Source organism: Quercus lobata, chromosome 6 (genome assembly GCF_001633185.2).
Source record: "Quercus lobata isolate SW786 chromosome 6, ValleyOak3.0 Primary Assembly, whole genome shotgun sequence".
NCBI classification, from domain to species: domain Eukaryota; kingdom Viridiplantae; phylum Streptophyta; class Magnoliopsida; order Fagales; family Fagaceae; genus Quercus; species Quercus lobata.
Window position 1 is genome coordinate 36,431,888 of NC_044909.1, and position 22,340 is coordinate 36,454,227.

At 32.9% G+C, this 22,340-nt stretch overlaps 3 protein-coding genes across 7 annotated transcripts in view; 1 reads left to right on the forward strand and 2 right to left on the reverse strand.

Annotated features, from left to right (window-relative positions):
* Window positions 1–256: 256 nt before the first annotated feature.
* LOC115951010 (elongator complex protein 4) lies at window positions 257–4,598 on the forward strand. Of its 4 annotated transcripts, none has more exons than XM_031068315.1 (9): window positions 257–414; window positions 833–985; window positions 1,129–1,355; window positions 1,454–1,529; window positions 1,846–2,002; window positions 2,849–2,927; window positions 3,218–3,377; window positions 3,464–3,555; window positions 3,919–4,598. In XM_031068315.1, the coding sequence occupies exons 2-9, from the start codon at window positions 856–858 to the stop codon at window positions 4,084–4,086; spliced, it is 1,089 nt and encodes a 362-aa protein (XP_030924175.1). In that variant the 5' UTR covers window positions 257–414; window positions 833–855; the 3' UTR covers window positions 4,087–4,598. The 4 variants fall into 4 exon arrangements, with proteins under 4 accessions (XP_030924175.1, XP_030924178.1, XP_030924177.1 ...); XM_031068318.1 differs by having other exon boundaries at window positions 317–418; XM_031068317.1 differs by having other exon boundaries at window positions 319–496.
* Window positions 4,599–5,177: 579 nt separating this feature from the next.
* LOC115995452 (probable mannitol dehydrogenase) lies at window positions 5,178–9,073 on the reverse strand. The gene is made up of 5 exons (XM_031120025.1): window positions 8,884–9,073; window positions 7,331–7,444; window positions 6,150–6,663; window positions 5,896–6,049; window positions 5,178–5,681 (listed from the first exon to the last, which is right to left on the reverse strand). Exons 1-5 carry the CDS (start codon window positions 8,979–8,981, stop codon window positions 5,476–5,478), a joined length of 1,086 nt encoding a protein of 361 aa, XP_030975885.1. The 5' UTR covers window positions 8,982–9,073; the 3' UTR covers window positions 5,178–5,475.
* A 1,575-nt stretch (window positions 9,074–10,648) lies between these two features.
* The window catches only part of LOC115995451 (probable mannitol dehydrogenase), a 34,467-nt gene continuing 22,775 nt past the window's right edge, over window positions 10,649–22,340 (reverse strand). The window contains exons 1-5 of one of the 2 annotated variants that reach the window (XM_031120023.1): window positions 13,823–13,920; window positions 13,098–13,211; window positions 11,559–12,072; window positions 11,305–11,458; window positions 10,649–11,084 (exon numbers count right to left, since the gene is read on the reverse strand). In XM_031120023.1, the coding sequence (XP_030975883.1) occupies window positions 10,879–11,084; window positions 11,305–11,458; window positions 11,559–12,072; window positions 13,098–13,211; window positions 13,823–13,920 (1,086 nt within the window). In that variant the 3' untranslated portion in view covers window positions 10,649–10,878. Of the gene's footprint in view, window positions 11,085–11,304; window positions 11,459–11,558; window positions 12,073–13,097; window positions 13,212–13,822; window positions 13,921–22,340 lie in introns of those variants that run through there. The other variant, XM_031120024.1, reaches the window with a different exon arrangement.

Below are 22,340 nucleotides of genomic sequence, written 5' to 3' on the forward strand. Positions count from 1 at the left end.
TATATATATATATATATAGAGTCTTTGAGCAGAAGCACAGGTCCATGCTCAAAGGCTAGTATTTATTTTTATTATTTTTATTTTTTTAAATAAAAATTTTATTTATAATAGTCCTTTCACTTAAGAGACGTACAATCCTTGTAAAAAGGGTTTAATTTGCTATTTTTGGAAATTTAATGGTTTAATTTACTACTTTTAAAAAGTTTAAAATAAAAGTATTGGGCCTAAATAAAGTAAAAATTTCCCAAAAAATTAGTACAAAGCAAACTGGGTGGGCCAAAACCCGTTCTTATTTAAGTGGGCTTGTGCTGACATTTCAGGCCCGATGTGCACAATCTTTGGCTAGCAGGCGTTGCAGGAAGCCGCGAACCACCTCCGAAATCGGAGTCTCCAGCCTCCACGCAATCAACTAGGGCAAGTAATGGACTGCATTGAAGTTTTTTTCTTTTCTTCTCAGTAGCCAAACCAGTGCATGGTATTGACTATTGTGTTCTGGGTCTGTCTCTTTTTGTTTCCAGAATCTGTTTCATGGTTAAACTGAAAATATTGCACACCATCTGTTCGATGAAAAGCGTGAACGAGTTCTATGTTATTCTATTGCACATTGTAGATTTTTTTTTCCCATTATATACAATACCCAGATAGTTAAACAGGATTCTTGCTTTGAATTGATGTTATATGGATTAAATTCTATGTCATATGGCCACCCAATAAAGCTGATGCAGTGATGAGTACTGTACTGAAATTATAGCTTAGCTAAAAATTTTGTTTTCTTATGAGCATTGATATTGATTTAATTCTATATTGATAATGAATAATCAAATTATTGTAGAGCCTGTTAACAATAACATAGTCATGGCTACGAGCAAGCCTCGGACAAGCAGCTTCTCTCGCAACCTTGCAACTGTAACATCTAGTACTCCGGGGCTCAAGTATGGTCCCAACGGCACCATCTTTATTTCATCCGGGATTCCAGACCTTGACAGTAAGTCTCTACATTTACCACTTTCTTTGGATTAGTTATAGACTGAAACTCGTCAAAAAGGCAATGAAATCATTATTGTTTAACAATTTATGTGTATAGTCTGAATTTGTGGAGGTTTTTGATTGGTTGTCTTTGATTTGTAGAGATTTTAGGCGGTGGGTTTCCTTTAGGAAGCCTTGTCATGGTGATGGAGGATGCAGAAGCTCCTCATCACATGCTTTTGTTGAGGAATTTTATGTCACAAGGACTTGTTCACAAGCAACCCCTTCTCTATGCCAGTCCATCCAAGGACCCAAAAGGATTTCTGGGTACTCTGCCTACTCCAGGGTCATCCAAAGATGATAAATCTCGTGACCATGATCCTGAAAATGTGCCTTGCTTCTTCCATTTCCTTTTACTGTTTATTTCTGTGATTTTTGATTTGGATGAAATTTAAAAATTTTAATACTTAGTTTGTATAAATTACAGGAGAATGGTTTGAGGATTGCTTGGCAATATAAGAAATACTTCGGTGATAATCAGCATCATTTTGATAGTAACAGAGGTAAGCTTGTCTAGAACAATGCTCTCATTCTTTTTTATTTATACTTTATGCTGATGCTGCTTATGATTTACCTGTCTCAATATATAGTTTTTAAGTGGCATAGTTTGTGAAATATAGTCCTAAACATGAAAAATAATAGTTTGCCAAAAGAAAACTAATATTTATATTGGTGATAAGAACCTTGGAAGTGAAGCAGTCTGTACAATTTACATTTTTTATGATGAATAGTGTACATTATTATTGTATACATGGTACAACTGTACAAGCTTGTCGGTATGCAATCATGGGGAGAGCTCATTATATTATAGTCATGCAGATGTTAAGCACGAGTATTGCCATGACTTTGACTTGCGGAAGCCCTTAGAAAAGCATTTTATAAGTGGCCAACATATTGATTGTGTCAGCATTCTAGATTCTCCAAATCTTGCTGCTCTTCGTGACCATTTTGCTACATTTTTGGCTCAATTTCCAAGGTATTATCATACTTTTATTACCAGAAATCTACTTATGCAAGTTGTCAATTTCGCTTTGTGAAAAAATCATAAAACTGGTTTGGCTTTGAAGATAGCTTCTTTTTTTTATTTTACTAGAATTTTGTCTCCTCTGAGCAGGGAAGATCCTAGCTACCCGTGTGTAGATTTTGACCGGATACAATTAAACAAAAGTTTGTTAATAGAAATTTTTGCACTATATCCAATTAGACTAGACTTTTAGGAAACATTGTTGCTGCAATGGTAGGCTTATAGCCAGCTATAAATTCCTGGTCATCTTAATGTTCTCCTTCTGTCTATCTTCATAGAATGAAGAAGAGGAAATTGTTGCAGAATGCAGATACTGGCATGAGTTATCTGATTGACATAGATGTCTTTGTAGATTACAAGCTTAGAACTTGTTTCAGAGTTATAAACCACTTCCATAGCATGCTGGGAGACATTCTTGAGATTACTTCAGAGATTGTATACAAACAGTTGTTCTTTCAACTATATTTATAGCTCCTGTGACGTCAAAACTCATTTGAGCTTGCTGCCAAATTTGACTTACGTTTTTTAATCTTTTTTTTTACTACTCGTTAAATTTATCTCTCTATCAGCCTTTTTGTTTAATTCCCTCTCTCTCTCTCCCCCCCCCCCCCCCCCCCTCTTTTCCTTCTTCTCCCTGGGGTTAGTGGGTCTCAAATTCAATTTCTTTGACAAGAGTACTTGGCTTGTTGTAAAAATAATCCATCACTTGATGGTATTTCTAGTGGCTCCTACCTATTTTTGTTGTCCTCTAAAATTTTCAATTCTGACATATAATTCTACCTTTGCATGGCATCCCAGAAATGCTAGCAGCATTTCTTCTGCTGGTCGAATTGCTATCCAGTCATTTTGTGCTCCACAATGCACATATTCCAACATGGTTAGTGCACTTACATTTTTCTTTTAAGCTCCTATCTGCAGTAAATCTTTAGAAGTGGCTCTTGTTTCATTTGCTTCATATTTCTGTTGGATTGCTACAACTTATGCACTTTCCTATTCAGAGAAATCTTCTTTAATTCATAGGTGATCTTGATAAATGCATTTTGTTATATCCTTGACAATAATGGTCATTTTGAGTCTTATTTTTTCTACCTATTTTAATTTGGAATTTTAAGGCTACCAAAGAGTATTAGTGTGTTTGTGTATTTCATCAACATGTAAGCATTGCAGGAATGGGATATGCTTTCCTTTATTAGATCTCTAAGGAGCATGGTCCGGTCTTCAAATGCAGTTGCTGTTGTGACATTTCCTCCTTCCCTTCTTTCAACATCCTTCTCTAGACGGTGGCAGCATATGGCAGACACGTTACTGTCTGTCAGAGCAATCCCAGGTTAGATGTCACTTTTCATAACTTCTTATATGCTGTTATCTTTTGTTACATATGAACGATAATTTTCAAGAAGGTGCTTGTTTCAGATGAGGACAAGGAAATGGCGAAACTTCTCACTGGTTACCAGGACATGGTTGGGCTCCTAAATGTGCACAAAGTAGCACGCATTAATACACAGGTACCACCAAGTCATGCTTCTTCCTGATCCTTATACGCTAATAGGTAGCAGTGCTTGCAGTATACTAGTTTTCTTATTCATGCAGTTCACCTACAAACATGCATATGCATGCAACTTTGTGCATGCAAAGACATACACCCACCTGCCTACCAGGTGGGTGTTTTTGTTTTTTGTTTTTTTGTTTTTTCTTAAATTGATTTGGTTCTCATTCACTCACAAAGAACACAGAATCCTGCATTCCTTTGTGTTCTGCTTGTTCAGCTTTGGTTATAGTGTGCAATTTTCACAGTCAATTGCATTAGCCCTATGATATTTTCTTGCTCAACTGATTTTGTTTTGTTATGTTTTATCAAATCCATTCAGGTTCCTGTTATTCTTGACGCCACAACATTCTCAATAAAGTTGCAAAAGCGGAGGTTTCTAGTTTTAGAAAGTCTAAATCAAGCGCCTATTGACAGTTCAAGTGGGACTTCATATGGCACATCTGCTAGTTGTTCTGGGTCATCAAAGACTGGGACGCTGGATTTTTAGTTCCTTAGTCTCACTTGTCCCTATCACAAACAAGTTACTTTGAGAATGATCAACACTTGCCAGAAAAGGTGCTGCTTTTTGCCGCCCAAGTCCATTAGGTTTTCTGATCTTCAATTGACCTTTGAAATACTATCATCTGAATAGGTCATTATGTATACTTGGTAACAGAAGAATTGCAAGTAGTGACCTTTTCTTTTTATCTTTTTTGGGAATATTTTTTGTGAAATTTTCCATTATGGTGGTTTATAATTTTTAGGCAGTTTGCTAGACAGTTGAAGCAGAGAGGTGTAGTTTCTTATTTCTTAGAGAATACAGTTTGAAAGAGAGAACTTGAGCGTGCAGATATTCCTTATGATTGCTGAACTGTGGAACTTCCCTGAATAATGTGTGCTTATTGTATATAAAAACCTCATACAGTGTTACTGACTAACAGTTTTTTAGGCAATATTTGAGACTGATTCATACCAGTTTTGGAATAAAAAAATTGAGTCAGGCATTGTAATTGAAGCAAATTGACCTGGAAACTGTTAATGCATTGAACAAGCTGCCCAGATATGTGGGTCATTTAAACTGTTGAGCTGTTTGATGGCAAGTGCATATCACTCTTTGAGTAGATTTTTTTTTGGTCTGATATCATGCAAGATTTACAATAGTCCACCACAAGTTTATTATGGTGATTTTTTTTTTTTTTAAACATTTCTAAGGTGCGTTAAACTGATCTTTTGTCGATCACTCTTTACTTGCACAAACAGCCTTCTGTTGTTATACAATTTGCTTTAAGCATCTCTTCGATCCACCACCAATTGCTTGCTGAAACCGTTTGCTTTAGCAATTGAAAACAAATGTCTATGGTCTCTCTTCAGTAGTAAATGTCCCTCCACTTTAACCATAGAGACATTAATATAAACTATATTAAGCGACTCCCTTCTCTAGCATAAAAAAACAATGATGTCTTTGCCATATAAAATTTCATGACGTAGCTTAAAATTAAGGTGAGGTCCAGATATCTCACACCATACACCTACCTTAGCTATGACATAGCATGGAAAATTGAAGAGATGAAATGAACTAAACCAAAATTATTAGACGACTTGGCTCAATTGCTGGTGTCCTTTTCAAATGACATTACTAATCTGAAACAGGAGAAGAGATTACAAGGACCTTAGAACTCACTGAATGATTAAAAATTAAAATCCAAAACCAACAAATTATTGCAACTTCTGTTTTTCCAACACGAGCAGCCTATTATTTCTTTTCCATCATAGTATTTGGAAGACTTATTCAAAAAACAGAACTAGAAGAAAACAAAATTCCAGATATAAGACGATTTTATCAACTGAATACATATCCTAGTCTGGTCAGCAACTCTTGCTCAAAAGGCAGCAAAATTCAAGCGTTCGACTTCAATGTATTTGCAATGTCAATGACGAATCGATATCTGACATCTGCTTTCTGGAGGCGTTCCATGGCAGTGTTCACATAATCGATAGGAATAACCTCAATGTCAGCCTTTATGTTGTGTTTGGCTGCAAAATCAATCATTTCTTGTGTTTCCTTCATGCCTCCAATGCAACTACCACCCAGTAACTTCCTTGCTGTCATTCCATAATATTTATTAATACACAGTTCATTAGTGCAAATGCATAGGAAGCAATCAGGCTTGTACAACACAAGGGTACATATAATAATAAACACAGAGTCTTATATAGTTATATAATTAGTTAATTACCAAGTCAAATTAACATAACAAGCAAGTTCTTATCCCTTTTCAAATCAAATGTAACAATTGCTAGATGTAATATGCTTTACCCATGACTAATGGAAAAACTGGTAACTCAAGTGGTTTCTCTGGCGCACCAACCATAACGAGTTTTCCTTGTGTTTTCAATAAACCAATTAGAGGTAGGAGAGGGTGCTGAGCAGAGACTGTATCAATGATACCATCCATCGTGCCCTGGGCTGCCTATATATATATATATAGTATATCAAATTAGAAACATAATTAGATATTGTACACATACGGTAACTCACACTGACAATGCAACATGTTAACAAGTCAGTACCTGCATCTGATCTTGGTCTTTACTAACTAAAAATGAGTCAGCACCAAGATGTTCCATAGCTTCTTTCTTCTTATTAGGTGAACTACTGATCACTGTCACCTTAACCCCCATAGCTTTAGCAAACTTCACAGCAACATGGCCTAGACCACCAAGGCCAACCACACCCACATGCATACCAGGTTTGTCAAGTCCATAAAATCTCAAGGGGCTGTACACTGTGATCCCAGCACAAAGGAGAGGAGCACTAGAATCTAGTGGAAGGTTTTCTGGAATACGGATCACAAAGTGCTCATCCGAAACCATGGTGTCGGAGTATCCTCCATAGGTGGTGGTTCCATCATAATACTTAGCACCATAGGTGAGAATCGTTTTGGGGCAGTAGTTTTCAAGGTGGTTGGTGCAGCTATCGCAAGAAAGACATGCTCCAACCATGCAGCCAACGCCAACCTTGTCTCCAACTTTGAACTTTTGTACTTTACTGCCCACGTCTGTCACTACACCCACAATCTCATGCCTGCATTATCAAATTCAGTTCACATGATTTCAATATGGGATACTAAAAAGACTAGAGAGTAAAATCCATTCACTAGTTTAATGATAATTTATTAACATGTAATGGACAAATATCATGTAAATTTTGGCAAAGTGTTTGAATTGAATTACTTACAAAGTAAACCCTACTTTGATTTGTTTTTATCTTTGTGTTCCCTATAGTTTTAATTTTTCAATTTTCAGTCTTTTAACTTACACATTCGTTTTTAATGTATAGACTATAGTCCTCCTCCCATCTCTCCATCCAAATGTGTTGTTAAACTCCATTTATTTTCAACGAGAATGTCTAAGGAACACAAAAATTTTGACACTTAAATTAGATTAGAATAAAATTTCTATCTCATATTATATATATATATATATATATATATTTTTTTTTTGGGTGTCCTAGAAAATTGATATGCTTTGTTGAACGATATCTTTTAGGTTACTCAATCCATGGATATAGACAAAAAGTAGCACATCCTTTTCCAAATAAACAAAAAAGTACCACTATATTATAATACTATGGAATTTTGAATATTATAATATATAAAATATTATTCCAATTTAAATGAAATATTTAAGACAACACAATTCTTAATGAAAAGGCAAAGATATAGTGATAGAAGTAGGAAACATTAACATACCCAGGGATAAGTGGGTAGGTGGTCATGCCCCATTCGTTCAAGATCATGTGAAGGTCCGAGTGGCATATTCCACAATAAAGAACTTTGAACTTTACATCCTTCTCTCCTGTTGCCCTACAAACATACCAGCAACCATTTAGTTTGGCAAAAACCATCAATTCAGAAAAAAGGAGGGAAATGATGGATCATTGTCAATACTAATTGACCAATCACCACGTACACCATGATTAATTGATCAAATAAATGTATTCTTATTTGGCTAAATGGCCTTTGTAATGCCAAGAGCCTGTGCCTTCAATTTTCATTTTTATAATTATCGAATTATATAAAAAAAAAAAGAAAAATCAAGAGTTTTATAACTTTTTTTTTTGAGAGAGAGTTTCAACCAATCGCGTCCGCTCTTAATGATAGTTCTTTATCATTAAACCAAGATACCAATTAGTAAGTTTTTGGTGTAATTAGCGGAGATTGAACCCCAAATCTCTTATAAATAAGAGTTTTATAACTTATTTAATTAACACTATTTTGTATTTACAAGAGAGACGTCTGGAGTAAGATCCCCCTTCCTCAATTATCGAATTATTAAAAAAAATCTCATTAATATCACAATGTAACTGTCTAATAAAATGAAATGAAAATAAGAAAAAATGCAAGCCTTTTCACTATTGTCTTTCATCCAAAAAATGAAAAAATGCAAGCCTTTTCAAAGTGCATAACAAAATGATCCAATTTCATTTTAAATAAAAATATTTAGTATAATTGAATGATCCAATTTCATTTTTATTTGCTTTTCACCCCATAGTATATGAGGAAAAAAAAATTATTAGAGCACTTGTATAATAGAAAAAGTATCACATTTTTGCCAATCAAGTTCAAAATTCATGCACATCGGTCCATGTAAAGTTGTATAAAAATAAATAATTGCTACAATAACTGTGTAAATTTACAGTGACACTATTTATTTTGCATTTAATTTTTTATTCTTTCTTTATATATTCAGAGGATGAAGGAAGAGAGTGAATAATAGTTGTTGTATGTGAAGAAAGAGAAACAATTAAAAAAAGAAAAAAGAAAAATTGATATATTAATAAAATGTAGTATAAAATAGATAATTTGATGTGTCAGTCAATGCAAAATTGTGTGAAAATACATGGTTATTACAATAACCGAGTAAATTTACAGTGACACTATTCATTTTGCATTTAATTTTTTATTCTTTCTTTATGTATCCAGAGAATGAAGGAAGAAAATGAATGATGGTTATTGTGTGTGAAGAGAAAGAGAAACAATTAGAAAAAAAAAATCAAGAAATATTGATATTTTAATGAAATGCAATATAAAATAGATAATCTGATATTAGGTGTTTTGAAAAGTATGTAAAATAGAAAGTGAATTCTTATACTAAAATCGACATAAAATTTTACATGAACTGATGCAAATGCTCTTACAAGCATAAAAAAATGATCTAATTTCTTAGGATAAGCAAGATTTTAGATTAAAACGAAAAAAGAAAATCAAACAAGATTGGATGAAGAGGGAGAGAGAGGGAGGACCTTCTTGAGAAATTGAAGGGAGAGAGGATCCCAGAAGTATCCCTGGCTGCCCAGCCCAAGGCTTTGTTGGGGTGCTCAACCTCTGGTGATTTCGCCATTGAATTTTCTCTAGAATGCAGCAATGAAGAAACAATTGTAATGTTTTAGTAATGCAATGCCTATAGGCCAGTAAGTGACTAATAAATAAAGTGTGTGTGATTATAGGTAGAAATGTATCTATATATATATATATAGGGAATACATTTATAAAATTCAAACTTTCTTGCTGACTTTTCCACTCTTTCTGAACCAGTAATTTTTTTTTTTTTTTTTTTTTTTTTTTTTTGTTGATACAACCAGTAATTTGTTAAGGCTTCTTAGTTCTTACATGCTACACTTTCGGTCTTCTCATTCCACTTTCCTCTTTTAGACATTCGAAAATTTTCTTGGTTCGCCTCCGGATATGGAAAAGGTCAAGGTCCGTGCGTTTCTTGTTGTGGTGCCAAAAAATGCCTTTATTTTTTTATTTTTTATTTTCCTATTTGAAGTTTTTGCTGTTTATGGATCTATTTATTATGGTCGATTCACCTGTTTTTTGTTGCTTACCCGAAAAAAGGTCAGGCTTATGTTACCATAAACTCACCGAAATACTGGTGTTTGGCTTTCCTAAGTTGGTGGTTTTTTATTTTTTATTTTTTTATTTTTTATTTTATTTTATTTTTTTTAATTTTTTAATTTTTTAAAATTATTATTTTAATGTGAGTTTCAATTAGCTCAACTGGTAAAATCTATAATAATTGAATAAGAGATATGAGGATCAATCCTTGCCTACACCAAAAATCAATTGGTGTCTTAGTCTGATGATAAAGGCTACGTTTGGATTGGGCTGAAAACAGCACGTCTACGTCTTTATTTATTTGTTCCTCAAAAAAAAAAAAAAAAAAACATCTTTATTTATTTATTTTCACGCGTTTGTGAGACTTGCGGCTACTGTTCATGCACTGTTCAATGAACAGTAGCCGCAAAGTTTGACTTTTCCCACTTTTTTCAATCAATCAGTGCACATCGTGTACTGTTCACGGATCCACAAATTTCACTTTTCAACAACTTTTTCATTAAAAATGGGTCTCACGGTACTATTCACACATTTAAAAATTATTTTGTTACAGTGTTTTTCAGTTTTCAGTTGTATCCAAGCGGACCCAAAATGCTACTGGAGATTATTCTTCGCCTACATCAAAAATCGATCGGTACCTTAGCCTAATCATAAAGAACTACCATATGGAGGTATAGCACTCTAGCTCTCATAGCCCTACCCTTTTGAACAGGTACTACAACAGGCTTGAGATTGACTTATGGGTTTCGTGGCAGTCTCCTCTGGTTGATATGTTTAAGAATTAAGGTCAACTTTGATGGAGATATTTTAAGGAAGAAGAATGAGCTGGTATTGGGGTTATTGTTAGGGAATACCTGAAAATTTTTAAGTTAAGAGTTGTGTGGCATCATTAATTAATATGAATTGATCTCAAATGCGTTGTTGATTATCATGCAATATTATTTATTACCTTAGTTGAAGGGTTTTTTTTATTTTTTATTTTTTATTTATTTAAATTTTAAAAAAAGGCCTTAGTTGAAGGTTTTACGACTAAACGCATCCGATAATGAAATACTGTAAGATTTTATTTGGTAGGTGACCTATTGACCCAATGGTAGTAGTACTTAATAAGACATTCCCAATCTAATTAAAGAAGGGAAGAGATTGCAAGGGACAATAACTCACCAAATGTTTGAAATCCCAAAGCAAAAATCACTTCATTTCTTATTTATCACAAATAGTACAACTTTTACATCCTCTTCTCAAAAAAAAAAAAAAAAAAAAAAAACTTCTTTGCCACACTATGAGAAAGACATGTTCAGAAAACCCAAAAAAAAGAGGCTAAAAATACCAGAAAACAACGTAATCAACTAAAAGGTATCTCATCACACAAGTGAGACATACTAAAAAGACAGCAAAAATCAAGAGCTTGACTTCAATGTGTTCCCAATATCAATGACAAATCGGTATCTAACATCTGCTTTCACAAGTCGTTCCATTGCAGTGTTCACATAGTCAATTGGAATTACCTCAATGTCAGAAGTAATGTTGTGTTTGGCTGCAAAATCAATCATTTCTTGTGTTTCCTTCATGCCTCCAATGCCACTACCACCCACTAGCTTCCTTCCTGTCATTCCATAACATTTATTAATACACAATTTATCAGTGAAAATGCACAGTCGACAATTAGGCTTGTACTACACAAGAGTATATAATAATAATAATAATAATAATAATAATAATACACCCACGGTCTTATATAATTACTAAGTCAAATTAACATAACAAGAAACTTCAGATCCCATTTTCAAATCAAATATAACAATTGTCAGATGTAACATGCATACCCATAAGTAATGGAAAAACTGGTAGCTCAAGTGGCTTCTCTGGCGCACCAACCATAACGAGCTTTCCTTGTGTCTTCAATAGACCAAGTAGAGGCATGAGAGGGTGCTGAGCAGAGACTGTATCAATGATACCATCCAATGTGCCCTGAGCAGCCTATATAGTAGATAAAGTTAGAAACTAAGATACTGTACACTTATGGTAACTCACATAAAATAACTTGACAATGCAACATGTTAACAACAAAACTAAGTACCTGCATTTGATCTTGGTCTTTGCTAACCAAAAAGGAGTCAGCACCAAGATGTTCCAAAGCTTCCTTCTTCTTGTTGGGTGAAGTACTGATAACTGTCACCTTAACCCCCATAGCTTTAGCAAACTTCACAGCAACATGGCCTAGACCACCGAGGCCAACCACACCCACATGCATACCAGGTTTGTCAAGTCCATAAAATCTCAAGGGACTGTACACTGTGATCCCAGCACAAAGGAGAGGGGCACCAGCATCAAGTGGTAGGTTGTCTGGAATACGGATCACAAAGTGTTCATCAGAAACCATGGTGTCAGAGTAGCCTCCATATGTGGTGGTTCCATCATAATACTTAGCACCATAGGTGAGAATCATTTTGGGGCAGTAATTTTCAAGGTGGTTGGTGCAGTTATCGCAAGAATGACATGCACCGACCATGCAGCCAACGCCAACCTTGTCTCCAACTTTGAACTTTTGTACTCCGCTGCCCACCTCAGTCACTACCCCCACAATCTCATGCCTGCATTAATTATCCAGTTCAATTCACATGATTTCAATACATGTAATGGACAAATAGCGTGTAAATTTACTCGTTTCTTTGAGAATGTACTAACATGTAATGGACAAATAGCGTGTAAATTTTGGCAAATTAAGTGTTGAATTGAATTGCTTAGAAATTACACCTTCTAATTATGATTTGTTTATATTTTTCTCCCTATAGTTCGAATTTTTCAAATTTTAGTCTTTTAACTTACAAATTTGTTTTCAATGTATAGTCCTACTCCTTTCGTCAATCTCTATCCAGGGTATGCTGTTAAACTACATTTATTTTAATAGCATAATTACGTCATTTATGGGTTTTAATTGTGCGATATGGATGGAATGACTACATTGAATGCATACATAAGTTGAAACATTAAAATAAAATAAAAATATTAAAGAAAAAAAATAAAAACATTTCAAATTTAGAGAATGTAATTTGTAATTTAACAACTAATAATAATAACAACTCATAAACCAAAATAATTAACAAATTGAACCAAACATCATCAAATCGTTATTTATATTTTCGGAAAACAATTTTTCTGTACTCGCGGGGTTCTATCTATATATAGAATTGAGCACTATAACTAAATTTGCAAAAGTCTTAAACAACATAAAATAGGAAAAAAAATTCTTTCACACTGCGTTTTTATAATCTGAAAACGTGAGTTACGTTTTCAGTTTATAAAAATGATGTGAAAAAAATTACTGCCCAGAACAAATATATCATGCTCTAGAAAACCGATATGTATTGTTGAATGGTATCTTTTAGGTTCGTCAATCCATAGATATAGACAAAAAGGAGCACATTATTCTCCAACTTAAACCAAAAAAATACCAATATAAAAAATATAATAATACCATGGAATTTTGAATATTGTAATATATAGAATATTATTCCATATATTCCAAATTATGTGTAAGACAACTCGTTTCTTTATAAAAAGGAAAAGATGTAGTGATAATAAGGGTATGACTCCTAAGAAATTAACATTCACATACCCTGGGATAATTGGATAGGTGGACATGCCCCATTCGTTCTTGACCATGTGGAGGTCCGAGTGACATATCCCACAATAAAGAACTTTGAATGTTACATCCTTCTCTCCTGTTGCCCTACAGACATGCCATACTATTTCATATTTAGCACAAACCAACAATTAGGAACCATAAAAAATAATTTTTTTTTTTTAAAAATGGTAGAGGATGGATCATTGTCGATACTAATTTGAGCAATAGCTATGATTAATTGATCAAATAAATGCATTCTTATTTTGTTAAATAAAAATAAAATAACGAAACGGTCAAATAAAATGAAATGAAAATAAGAAAAAAATGCAAGCTTTTTAGAATTTAGAGAACGAGGATTCAAAAGATCTAAGAGATTTGTAAGGTATCATCTATTCTCTTTTACGAGGAGAAGTAAAATTTTGATTCCCTTTCCTTATTAAAAATTAAATTATCCGATGATCCTACTATTCATATAAGAGATTCCTTTCATTACACGTGTAGATCCAATGCATGAGTCTCACATGTTGTGAGAAAGATGTCTCATGAGATAACATTTTTCTCTATTATTATTATTATAATATTTGAATTATACAAAAAGAAAAGAAAAAAAAATCCAATTTTGTACTGGATAAATTATTTTAGTATTCAAAATATTAGATTAAAATGAAAAACACATCAAACAAGATTGAATGAAGAGAGAGAGAGAGAGAGAGGACCTTCTTGAGAAATTGAAGGAAGAGAGGAGGCCAGAAGTATCGGTGGCTGCCCAGCCAAAGGCCTTATTGGGGTGTTCAACCTCTGCTGATTTCGCCATTGATTTTTCTCTAGAAAGTAGCTCTGAAGAAAAAATTGGAATGCTATAAAGTAGTGCAATGCCTAGGCCAGTAATGACTAGTAAGTGTGTGATATCGTAATAAAATGTACCTCTATATAAATAGTACTAGAAATGAGGGGCCGGTTGGGGGGTGTGAATGTGATGACGTATTGGCTTAGCAAATGGGGTGTGATGACAAATTTCGTACTTCCTTGCTGAGTACTCCACTCTCTGTCACGAGGGAAGGAAGAAAGAAAACGACGTGAAGTAGATTTTTTTTTTCTTGAGAAGGACTTGAAGTAGATTAGGCGTGCGTATACTTGCAAGTTATTCTGCTTTTTGGTTGGGTTTCCCAAATACTATTTAACTAGTCGCTAACCCGTGCGATGCATGAGAAAACTATTAGAAAATAATAAAGCATGCATATATTAAAAGACAATTTAAGTTCATGTGTGCTTGCAAGGGATACATACCTAAATAGTTCTTGCGGTAGAAATAAAAGTCTTATCTTTGAGATAAAGAACTTATGTAAACAAACTAACCTTACATAAAACAAATTTAAAAAAAATAATAAAAAAAAAAACATAAAACTGATGTCACGGGAAATTCAGCCACATAGTAGTAATATATAAATCTCTTAAAATCTAAACTTAAACCTAAACCTAAACCTAAGGACTAAATATATAAACAAACTAACCTTACAAAAGCTGAACTTTATAAGCTAAAATCTATACCGTGAGTTGTAGATCTTGAATGCTATACCGTGCATTTAGGACTTCCTACATCTGGAGAGAGAGAAAGTTTGTAGAAACTAAAGAAAATCTCTCTATAGCTTAAGAAACACAATATACTAAAATCAAAGAGATAAAATTTTCAAATGACAAAATATTATAGATAATTTAAAAGAATTTTGGTTTAATTCTTGAACACCGCAACTCCATAAAATTCATACTAATAATAATATTTTATGATAGCGCAGTTAGAATTTTGGTTTAATTCTTGAACACTGAATTGGAAATTGATTATATGAATATTCAATGGTGAACAAAGTACTATGTATTAATTAATATATAAACAAAACTAACCTTACAAAAGCTGAACTTTATAAGCTAAAATCTATACCGTGCATTGTAGATCTTGAATGTTTTAGGACTTCCTACGTTTAGAGAGAGAGAGAGAGAGTTTGCAGAAACCGTGGCTTTATATTTCTTAACTTGAGAGAGGGGTAAGGTTGCTAGAGTTTTGAGGAGTTATAATTTTTATTTATTTTTTATTTTTTAAATATTGTGCTGACGTGGAAAATTGTGGTGGCAGCAAAGGCTTCGGTTTTATATATATATATATATATATAGATAATGGTACAAATTTTATTTCATTCCGGTCGGAACAGCTGGAATATCTCATACCAGTGTGTAAACTGGAATGGTAATACCCTCCATTCCACATCGGATTAAATTTTGCCCCATTTCAGCCCATTTCGAGCGTTCGAAAATCAATTTTGGCCTAAATTCATTTTTCAGCTGGTATGATTTTGGCTTCTTATTTTCCCTTCTTGAACTCGATCAGCGTCCTATAGCTCCTAGTCTCTCCATCATCTCTCACTATCTGACCCTCTCAATTGTGACAGAGAAGTTGAAAATAAAATTGAAGAGCAAGATGAAGCAAAAATGGTGTGACTTGTAAAAAAAAAAAAAAAAAAAAAGAGAGATGAAGAAGACAAGAATAAGTGGAGAAAGAATAAGTCTTCTGCCACATAAAGTGGCATAATAAATGCCACAACTCACCCATGTGGCGAGTTGTGGCATTTGTTTTGCCACTTTTTGTGGCACTAGAATGACTCGTGGAGAAAAAGAGCTCAGACGTGAAATGATGAAGAGAGTGAAAGCCTAGCAATATGCAATAATGAAAGATAGAAGAAGTAGCATTAGTAGGTTACAGTGTACTAGTCACGTGGGTGGGTTGGGAAATGGGAAAAAGTAGCTAGTAGGAAGCTTCTTGGAAGCTCACTTGTGTACAATTACTTAAAATGTGAGGTTTTTTTTTTTTTTTAACCATAAATAAATGTTTTAAAAAAATAATAATCCCACTTTATTTTAATAGAAAACTATATTAAATTCATTATTTTACATAAGAGCAATAATAATATATAAATATATATTTTAGCAGTAATTTCGAAATGGTTTTCGAAACAGTACCTGAAATTGGTTGGTACTGAAATATTCCATTCCAATAGACAAGCCAAAACGGTATTCATAACATTGCTATTTAAGACCCAGCAAAAAACACAAAAACGTGCATAATCATGCATTTTTGAGTTTCAAGGCACTATTCATACCTTAAAAAATTATTTTATTACAGTATTTTCAGTAATAAATTTTCAGTTTTCAGCAAAATAATATGAGAGATAAATATTTTTTTTTACAAAATTTTATTTTTTTTAAATTGTTGATGTGGTAAGTACTGATTATTGGTAAATAAAAAATGGAAAAAACTTAAATGCAATATTTAGGTATTGTTACTTAAGTTTCCTTCTTAAAAAGATTTAGCTAGTTGAATTCAAATCACCTTCTTCATTAATAAATAAGGAATTATAAAAAAATAATTATAAAAGTCTTTATTTATAATTTTAATTAGAGATATTATATATAAGGACAAATGTACAAAAGAAAAAATGGCTTATGCGCCCGGCGCATAAGCCATCCCTCACTGTCAGTGAGAGAGATGTCTCATGTGCCGAGCGCATGAGATACTCTCTCTGTACAAAATTATGCATTAATAATAATAATCTCATGCGCTGAGCGTATGAGATACTCTCTCTGTACGAAATTATGCATTTTATATAATAATAATAATAATAATAATAATAATAATTTATTTAGTTAGTTAGAAATGAGTTCTAAAATTATGTAATAATAACTCATTTAGTTATTATTACTAAAATATAAATATATATATATATATATATATAATTATATAATTCATGATTAAAGCCATACAATGCACTAGACAAATTCATGAGAAAGAAAAAGGATTCCCCTTAATAATAACTCATTTAGTTATTATTACTAAAATATAAATATAAATATATATAATTATATAATTCATGATTAAAGCCATACAATGCACTAGACAAATTCATGAGAAAGAAAAAGGATTCCCCTCATTTAGCCACTCACCTTATCAAAATTTTGCATTTTTGCCAATGTATAATTAATTATAATATGTTCTTTAAAAATAGTTATCATGTGGGTAAATGCAAGTGTTTCTATTTATTAATTATCTATAGATGTTTTTACTAAAAAAAAAATCTATAGATACACACTAATTATTTATATAAAAGAAATTTATAGGTTATTTTTCATATATAAAAGGAATTTATATGAAATTTGATAAATTAATAATTATTCATATTAATTGGGAAATTTTTTAATAAATAGTTTAAATATAGAATAAAATTTATTTATTCCTTTAATTTAGAAAATTAGAACACACAATAGAATTAAAATTCAATTAAAAAATAAAATAATAATGACATTTTAAATTGTAAGGCCTTTAAAACTTATATTATGTTGCAAAATATTATGAAATAAAAAAAAAGTCAAAATTCTTCTAAATTAAAGTTAAATTTTGTTAAATTTTATTTAAAAAAAAAAATTATAGCAAGATTATAAAGATGGACAAAGTTTGACAACAAATTTGGTTGTAGCCTAAGGCTACAACTCCCAATAAATAAAAAATTAACATTACAACATATCTTGAAAATGTAACCATTATATTGCATATTCTTTATGTTCCTAATATGAATGTCAAATTTCGTGTTAATCGGATATTATTTTACTATTCGATCCTTATATTTTTTTTTTTATATACATCATTTTAAATTACAAAAACTTGAAATTTAAACATTTAATTGATGAAACAACTATTGATTTTTGATATTCTGGAAATTTTACAAACATAAAAGATATAAGAAAAAAAATATAAGGACAAAGTTTGGCTATAAACTTATTGAAAGAATTAACATGGCAAGATATTTTGAAAATATAATCGTTGGATTGCATATTTTTTATGTTCTTCACACATATGCTAAATTTTGTGCTAATCGAATGTTATTTACTATTTGGTCTATAAATTTTTTTATGCAAAATTTTAAACTACAAAAAATTGAAATTTGAACATTTGATTGTTGACATAGCTATTGTTCTTTGATTTTCTGGAAATTTAGCAAGCATGATGGATATAAGAAGAAAATATAGTCTAATGATAGATTTGTCAAAATTCAAATCTAATTAAAAGATATTGAGTGTAGTTGTAGCTTTTGGCTACAATCAAGTTTGTTGCAAAGTTTTGTCCAAAATACACTACAAAAAACTGGTTCTACAGCTGCGTTTAAAACCAGCACCACAGAAGACCTACAACAACGCTTTTAGAAATTGCCACAATAGGTTGACCTATTACGGCAGTTTAACCTATTGTGGTTATGAAACTGCCACAAAAGATAGAGCTATTACGATGTAAATGTTCAATAAGTGTATAAAACACTATAAACGTTTAGACCCCCAATTTCCAAATTATCAATTCAAGCTTATTATCAAACAATTAATGTGTGGAATATGAACATAAGCATATAACAAAATTGATAAACAATTTCAACCAAATAAAATTACATCCACAATAGAAATCAAATGGCAAAGATTAAGGGAAGAGAGATGCAAACACAAGGACAACACAACGATGTGTTATCGAAGAGGAAACTGAAACCCTCGGCGTAAAACCTTTTTGCCACCCTCTAAGCGGTAAATAATCCATTAAAGAATGTAGTTGGGATACATGAATAGCAGAAGACCCTCCAAGCCTAATCTACCCAGTGTACCTAAGCCCTCCAAGCTACTACTCCAATGAGGTTACGTCGAACCTATTTCTTCTTTAGCTTATCGAATTCCGCTATAGCCCATAGCATCAACCAATATGAAATTGGTCAATTCCTAACTACTTCCCAAACACCAAATGACATTCTCACAGATGTGGGTATGGTGAGAAAAGGTTTTGGTAATGTACTTCTCAAGGATGTAACAATGGAGATGGTGAGAGTATAGAAATTTGAAGAGTCACTATGTGAAGATTGAGGATGAGTCAATCTTGTTTTTCTCTAGGGTTTTTCTCTCAAAATTCTCTCTAGAAGCTCTACTCATTTCGTGGGTATAAGGGGTATATATACTAGGGTGAGAGTGGAATGCGAAGAGTTAGTTTTTTCAAAACAGAGCTGGCTGGCGGCTTGGCCTTGCGACTTGACTGAGCCACGAGTTCCAACCGCGAGGTAATTGAATGGTCAGACTGGACTTTTTGTTCTGTAGTGCTACAGCTGACATGACGGTTCAACTTTTCTGCATGCTTGGCATGTGTGCAACTTTTGGTAGTTTGCAAGCCACGAGCTACCAGCGAAATCCAGTCGTAAGTCCCTGCTTCTTTGCACAATCTTGAGCATTTTTTCACACTCTCTCATATACTACCCTTACATGATTCCCACCTAAATACAGGGTTACTAATTGCTAAAATACAAGCAAATTTGGCACGAAATAAATCCAACAAGATGGTTGATAAAATTCAACCTTACAATCTCCCATTTTGGCTATTTCGTGAGAAAACCCTAAAAAAAAACTCTAGATTTAACATGTGAGTTGGAAACAGTTGAACAAAACTCACTCACACCTAATTCTAGAATTTGTGTGGCTCTTGAATCATATGACTAAGTATCTCTTGAAACACAACAACACAATATGATCATTGTATGTAGAAAAACTTGTAATGCATATGAGGCAAGCACAATGCGATCAAGCAAAATGGAATAAAGTAATAAATCATGACTTGACCATACAAGCAATCACTATAAAATAGTGACTACAATGGTCATTCACACTTGGAATGAACATCCGGACATACAATTTAATAAGTTCAATGCAAATCACTTGCATGTCCAACACTCAACCAATGCACAATATATGAAGTATATACATCTAGGAACAAGATCCTACTAGGGCACAAGAGTGAGAGTACTTAAAGAAAATGCATAACATTTAGCTAGAAGTACTAGGTTACAAAGCATAAAGGCTGCATAAGCATGGTACAAACCATAAAAGCCTATAAACTACATGGAAACAAACCCTAAAAGCTTACAAAAGCAACATGGGTACAAATATAAAATATTTTAAATAAACTAAAAGTGCTTAAAGTTTTTCCCCCTCAAAATGATGAGAAGCTGTGATGCACTTGGAACGTATATACCTGTAACCTGAAACACTTGCACAAAACACATTAGACCCTCAAGGTAAAGAAAGCAATAAAAGGACAAGTATAATGTAACAAGAAAATTACGATCAAGTAAACATGACGTAGAACATATGAGCAACTTGATCAAACACCAAAACAATCATATAGAAATGACAGACAAAACAAAGTTTTCGTATTAACTTACTGTCTTCTCCCCTTTGGTATATGCATCTCCCCTATGGAATATCTCTCCCCCTACAAACGTGTACAAGAAATAGAATTTCTCCCCCTAAGAGTGTGCATAAAAGTCATATAGAAATGACAAAAACTCTCTGGTATATTCTCTAGAGTATACTCTTCCCCTTTTTGTCACGAATAGACAATGAGTCAAGGAGAAACGAGGGCAAGAGATGAAGGAACAAACAATGATAATGATGCATGAGAGGTGTAAGATGAATGAGAAAATGAAACTCAAACAAAAGACAAAACAAAATGCTATAAAGCATAAAGTAAACATGACATGCTAGGATGAGGAAACAAGATATAAATCAATGCATGACAAGGGTAGTAAAGGTGTGTGCAAGAAGTGGTTATGTGCAATGCATGAACAATGCATGGAAAATGCACATATGGGGTAAGGTGTGTAAAATACACAACCAAAGAACCAAACATGTTTCTAATGAGGAAACATGAAAAACCCCAAAGTTTGGTACTCATCGGAGTCCAAACAAGTGAGAAAAATGCCTAAGAGACATTTTATTAAACACCTAACGTGCACACTATGAACAATAATGTAAAACAATGTATGAATATCATGAAATCTTGCCTAAATACATGTTCTAAAAGGGGTTCAAACGAAGAAAACAATGAACATTCACAAAAGTTCGAGGGAAAAACCCAAACATTTTAAAAACTAACAAATTTGTGCAAAACACGCGATTTTCGTGACTGAATCAAGTCGCATGCAAGTCGTTAGGGCTAACCGCCGGAACACTTAAAAGCAAGAATTTTGAAAAATTTTCCAAGTGTTTTTTGCAACTGGAAGGTCTACCCGTGAGGAAGTCGCGAAAATCTCTGTATACCCCTCGCGACTGGACCTTCCACTCGCGAACAAGTCGCCATACTGAGCCGCGAGAAACATAAAAAACCAAATTTTGAAAAATATTCTAAGTATTTTTTGAGACTGGGACATTGACTCATCAGTGAGTCGTGAAAAATCTTTGTGTGGGCTTACGACTAGGGCATGCGACTAGATCAACTTGAGACATTGAGTCGCCAGAACAGGGCAGCACTGTTTTTGAAGATTTTGACAATTTTTGCAAAAACAAAATACTTTCCAAAAATATCTAAAATACTCAAAAATCTTTTTGTGTTTAATCAACAAAGATTGAGCATGTGAAAACACATTTAATCAAGTACAAAAGCTTTTTATTTGGCTTCATATACATCATATCATTTAATCTTTTTGAATCAATACATCTCATTGTGAGATCGATGCCCAAAATTTTTGATATTTCAATTTGATGAGTTAGCCTTTGGCTCTTTGGGCATCATATAATTTTCATAAACGTTGCTTTCTCTTTTTCCTAGTCAAATACTAGTATGTGCGACAGGCTTTTGTAGCTCAATATCTCTTTTTGTTTGGAGATTTACATTTAGTGAACTCTTTTAAGCAAATACAATAAAATAAATGAGTGAGAAGATATATAAGCACAAGTCTATGCATGTTTCAAGATCAACAAAACCATTCACTAATCAGTCATGACAAGTTTGAAGATCTATTTACAACAATCACATAGATGTCAAGATTTCTTCCACAATAATATAAGTGCATAGGATATAAGTTATGCTTGTAAATGCACAAAGCCATTAGCACAAAGGTACAAGGCAAAACATGCTTGTGACAAAACTCTACAATGTCGATCAAATTTTTGGATTTTTACACACACAAAAACAAAAGCATAAAAGTAAGATCAAATGTAAAAACAATCAAAACAATGCATATAACGAGATGCATGATGCACAAATGCATGACAATGAAGCATCTAATGCATGAAGGGTCCTACAAAGATCGAAAGAATTAAATCAAGAACCAAAAGAGCAAAAACTCAACCATAGGAACCCTTCCTCATCCAAATGGAATGATTGTTTGT

Coding starts and splice junctions, on each gene's coding strand:
- LOC115995452 (XM_031120025.1), bottom strand. CDS start 8,981: ATGGCGAAATCACCAGAGGTTGAGCACCCCAACAAAGCCTTGGGCTGG. Junction 6,050..6,149: donor AAGACCAAGATCAGATGCAG/GTACTGACTTGT, acceptor ATATATATATAG/GCAGCCCAGGGCACGATGGA. Junction 5,682..5,895: donor AGTTTTTCCATTAGTCATGG/GTAAAGCATATT, acceptor ATGGAATGACAG/CAAGGAAGTTACTGGGTGGT.
- LOC115951010 (XM_031068315.1), top strand. CDS start 856: ATGGCTACGAGCAAGCCTCGGACAAGCAGCTTCTCTCGCAACCTTGCA. Junction 3,378..3,463: donor GTCTGTCAGAGCAATCCCAG/GTTAGATGTCAC, acceptor TGCTTGTTTCAG/ATGAGGACAAGGAAATGGCG. Junction 3,556..3,918: donor TAGCACGCATTAATACACAG/GTACCACCAAGT, acceptor AAATCCATTCAG/GTTCCTGTTATTCTTGACGC.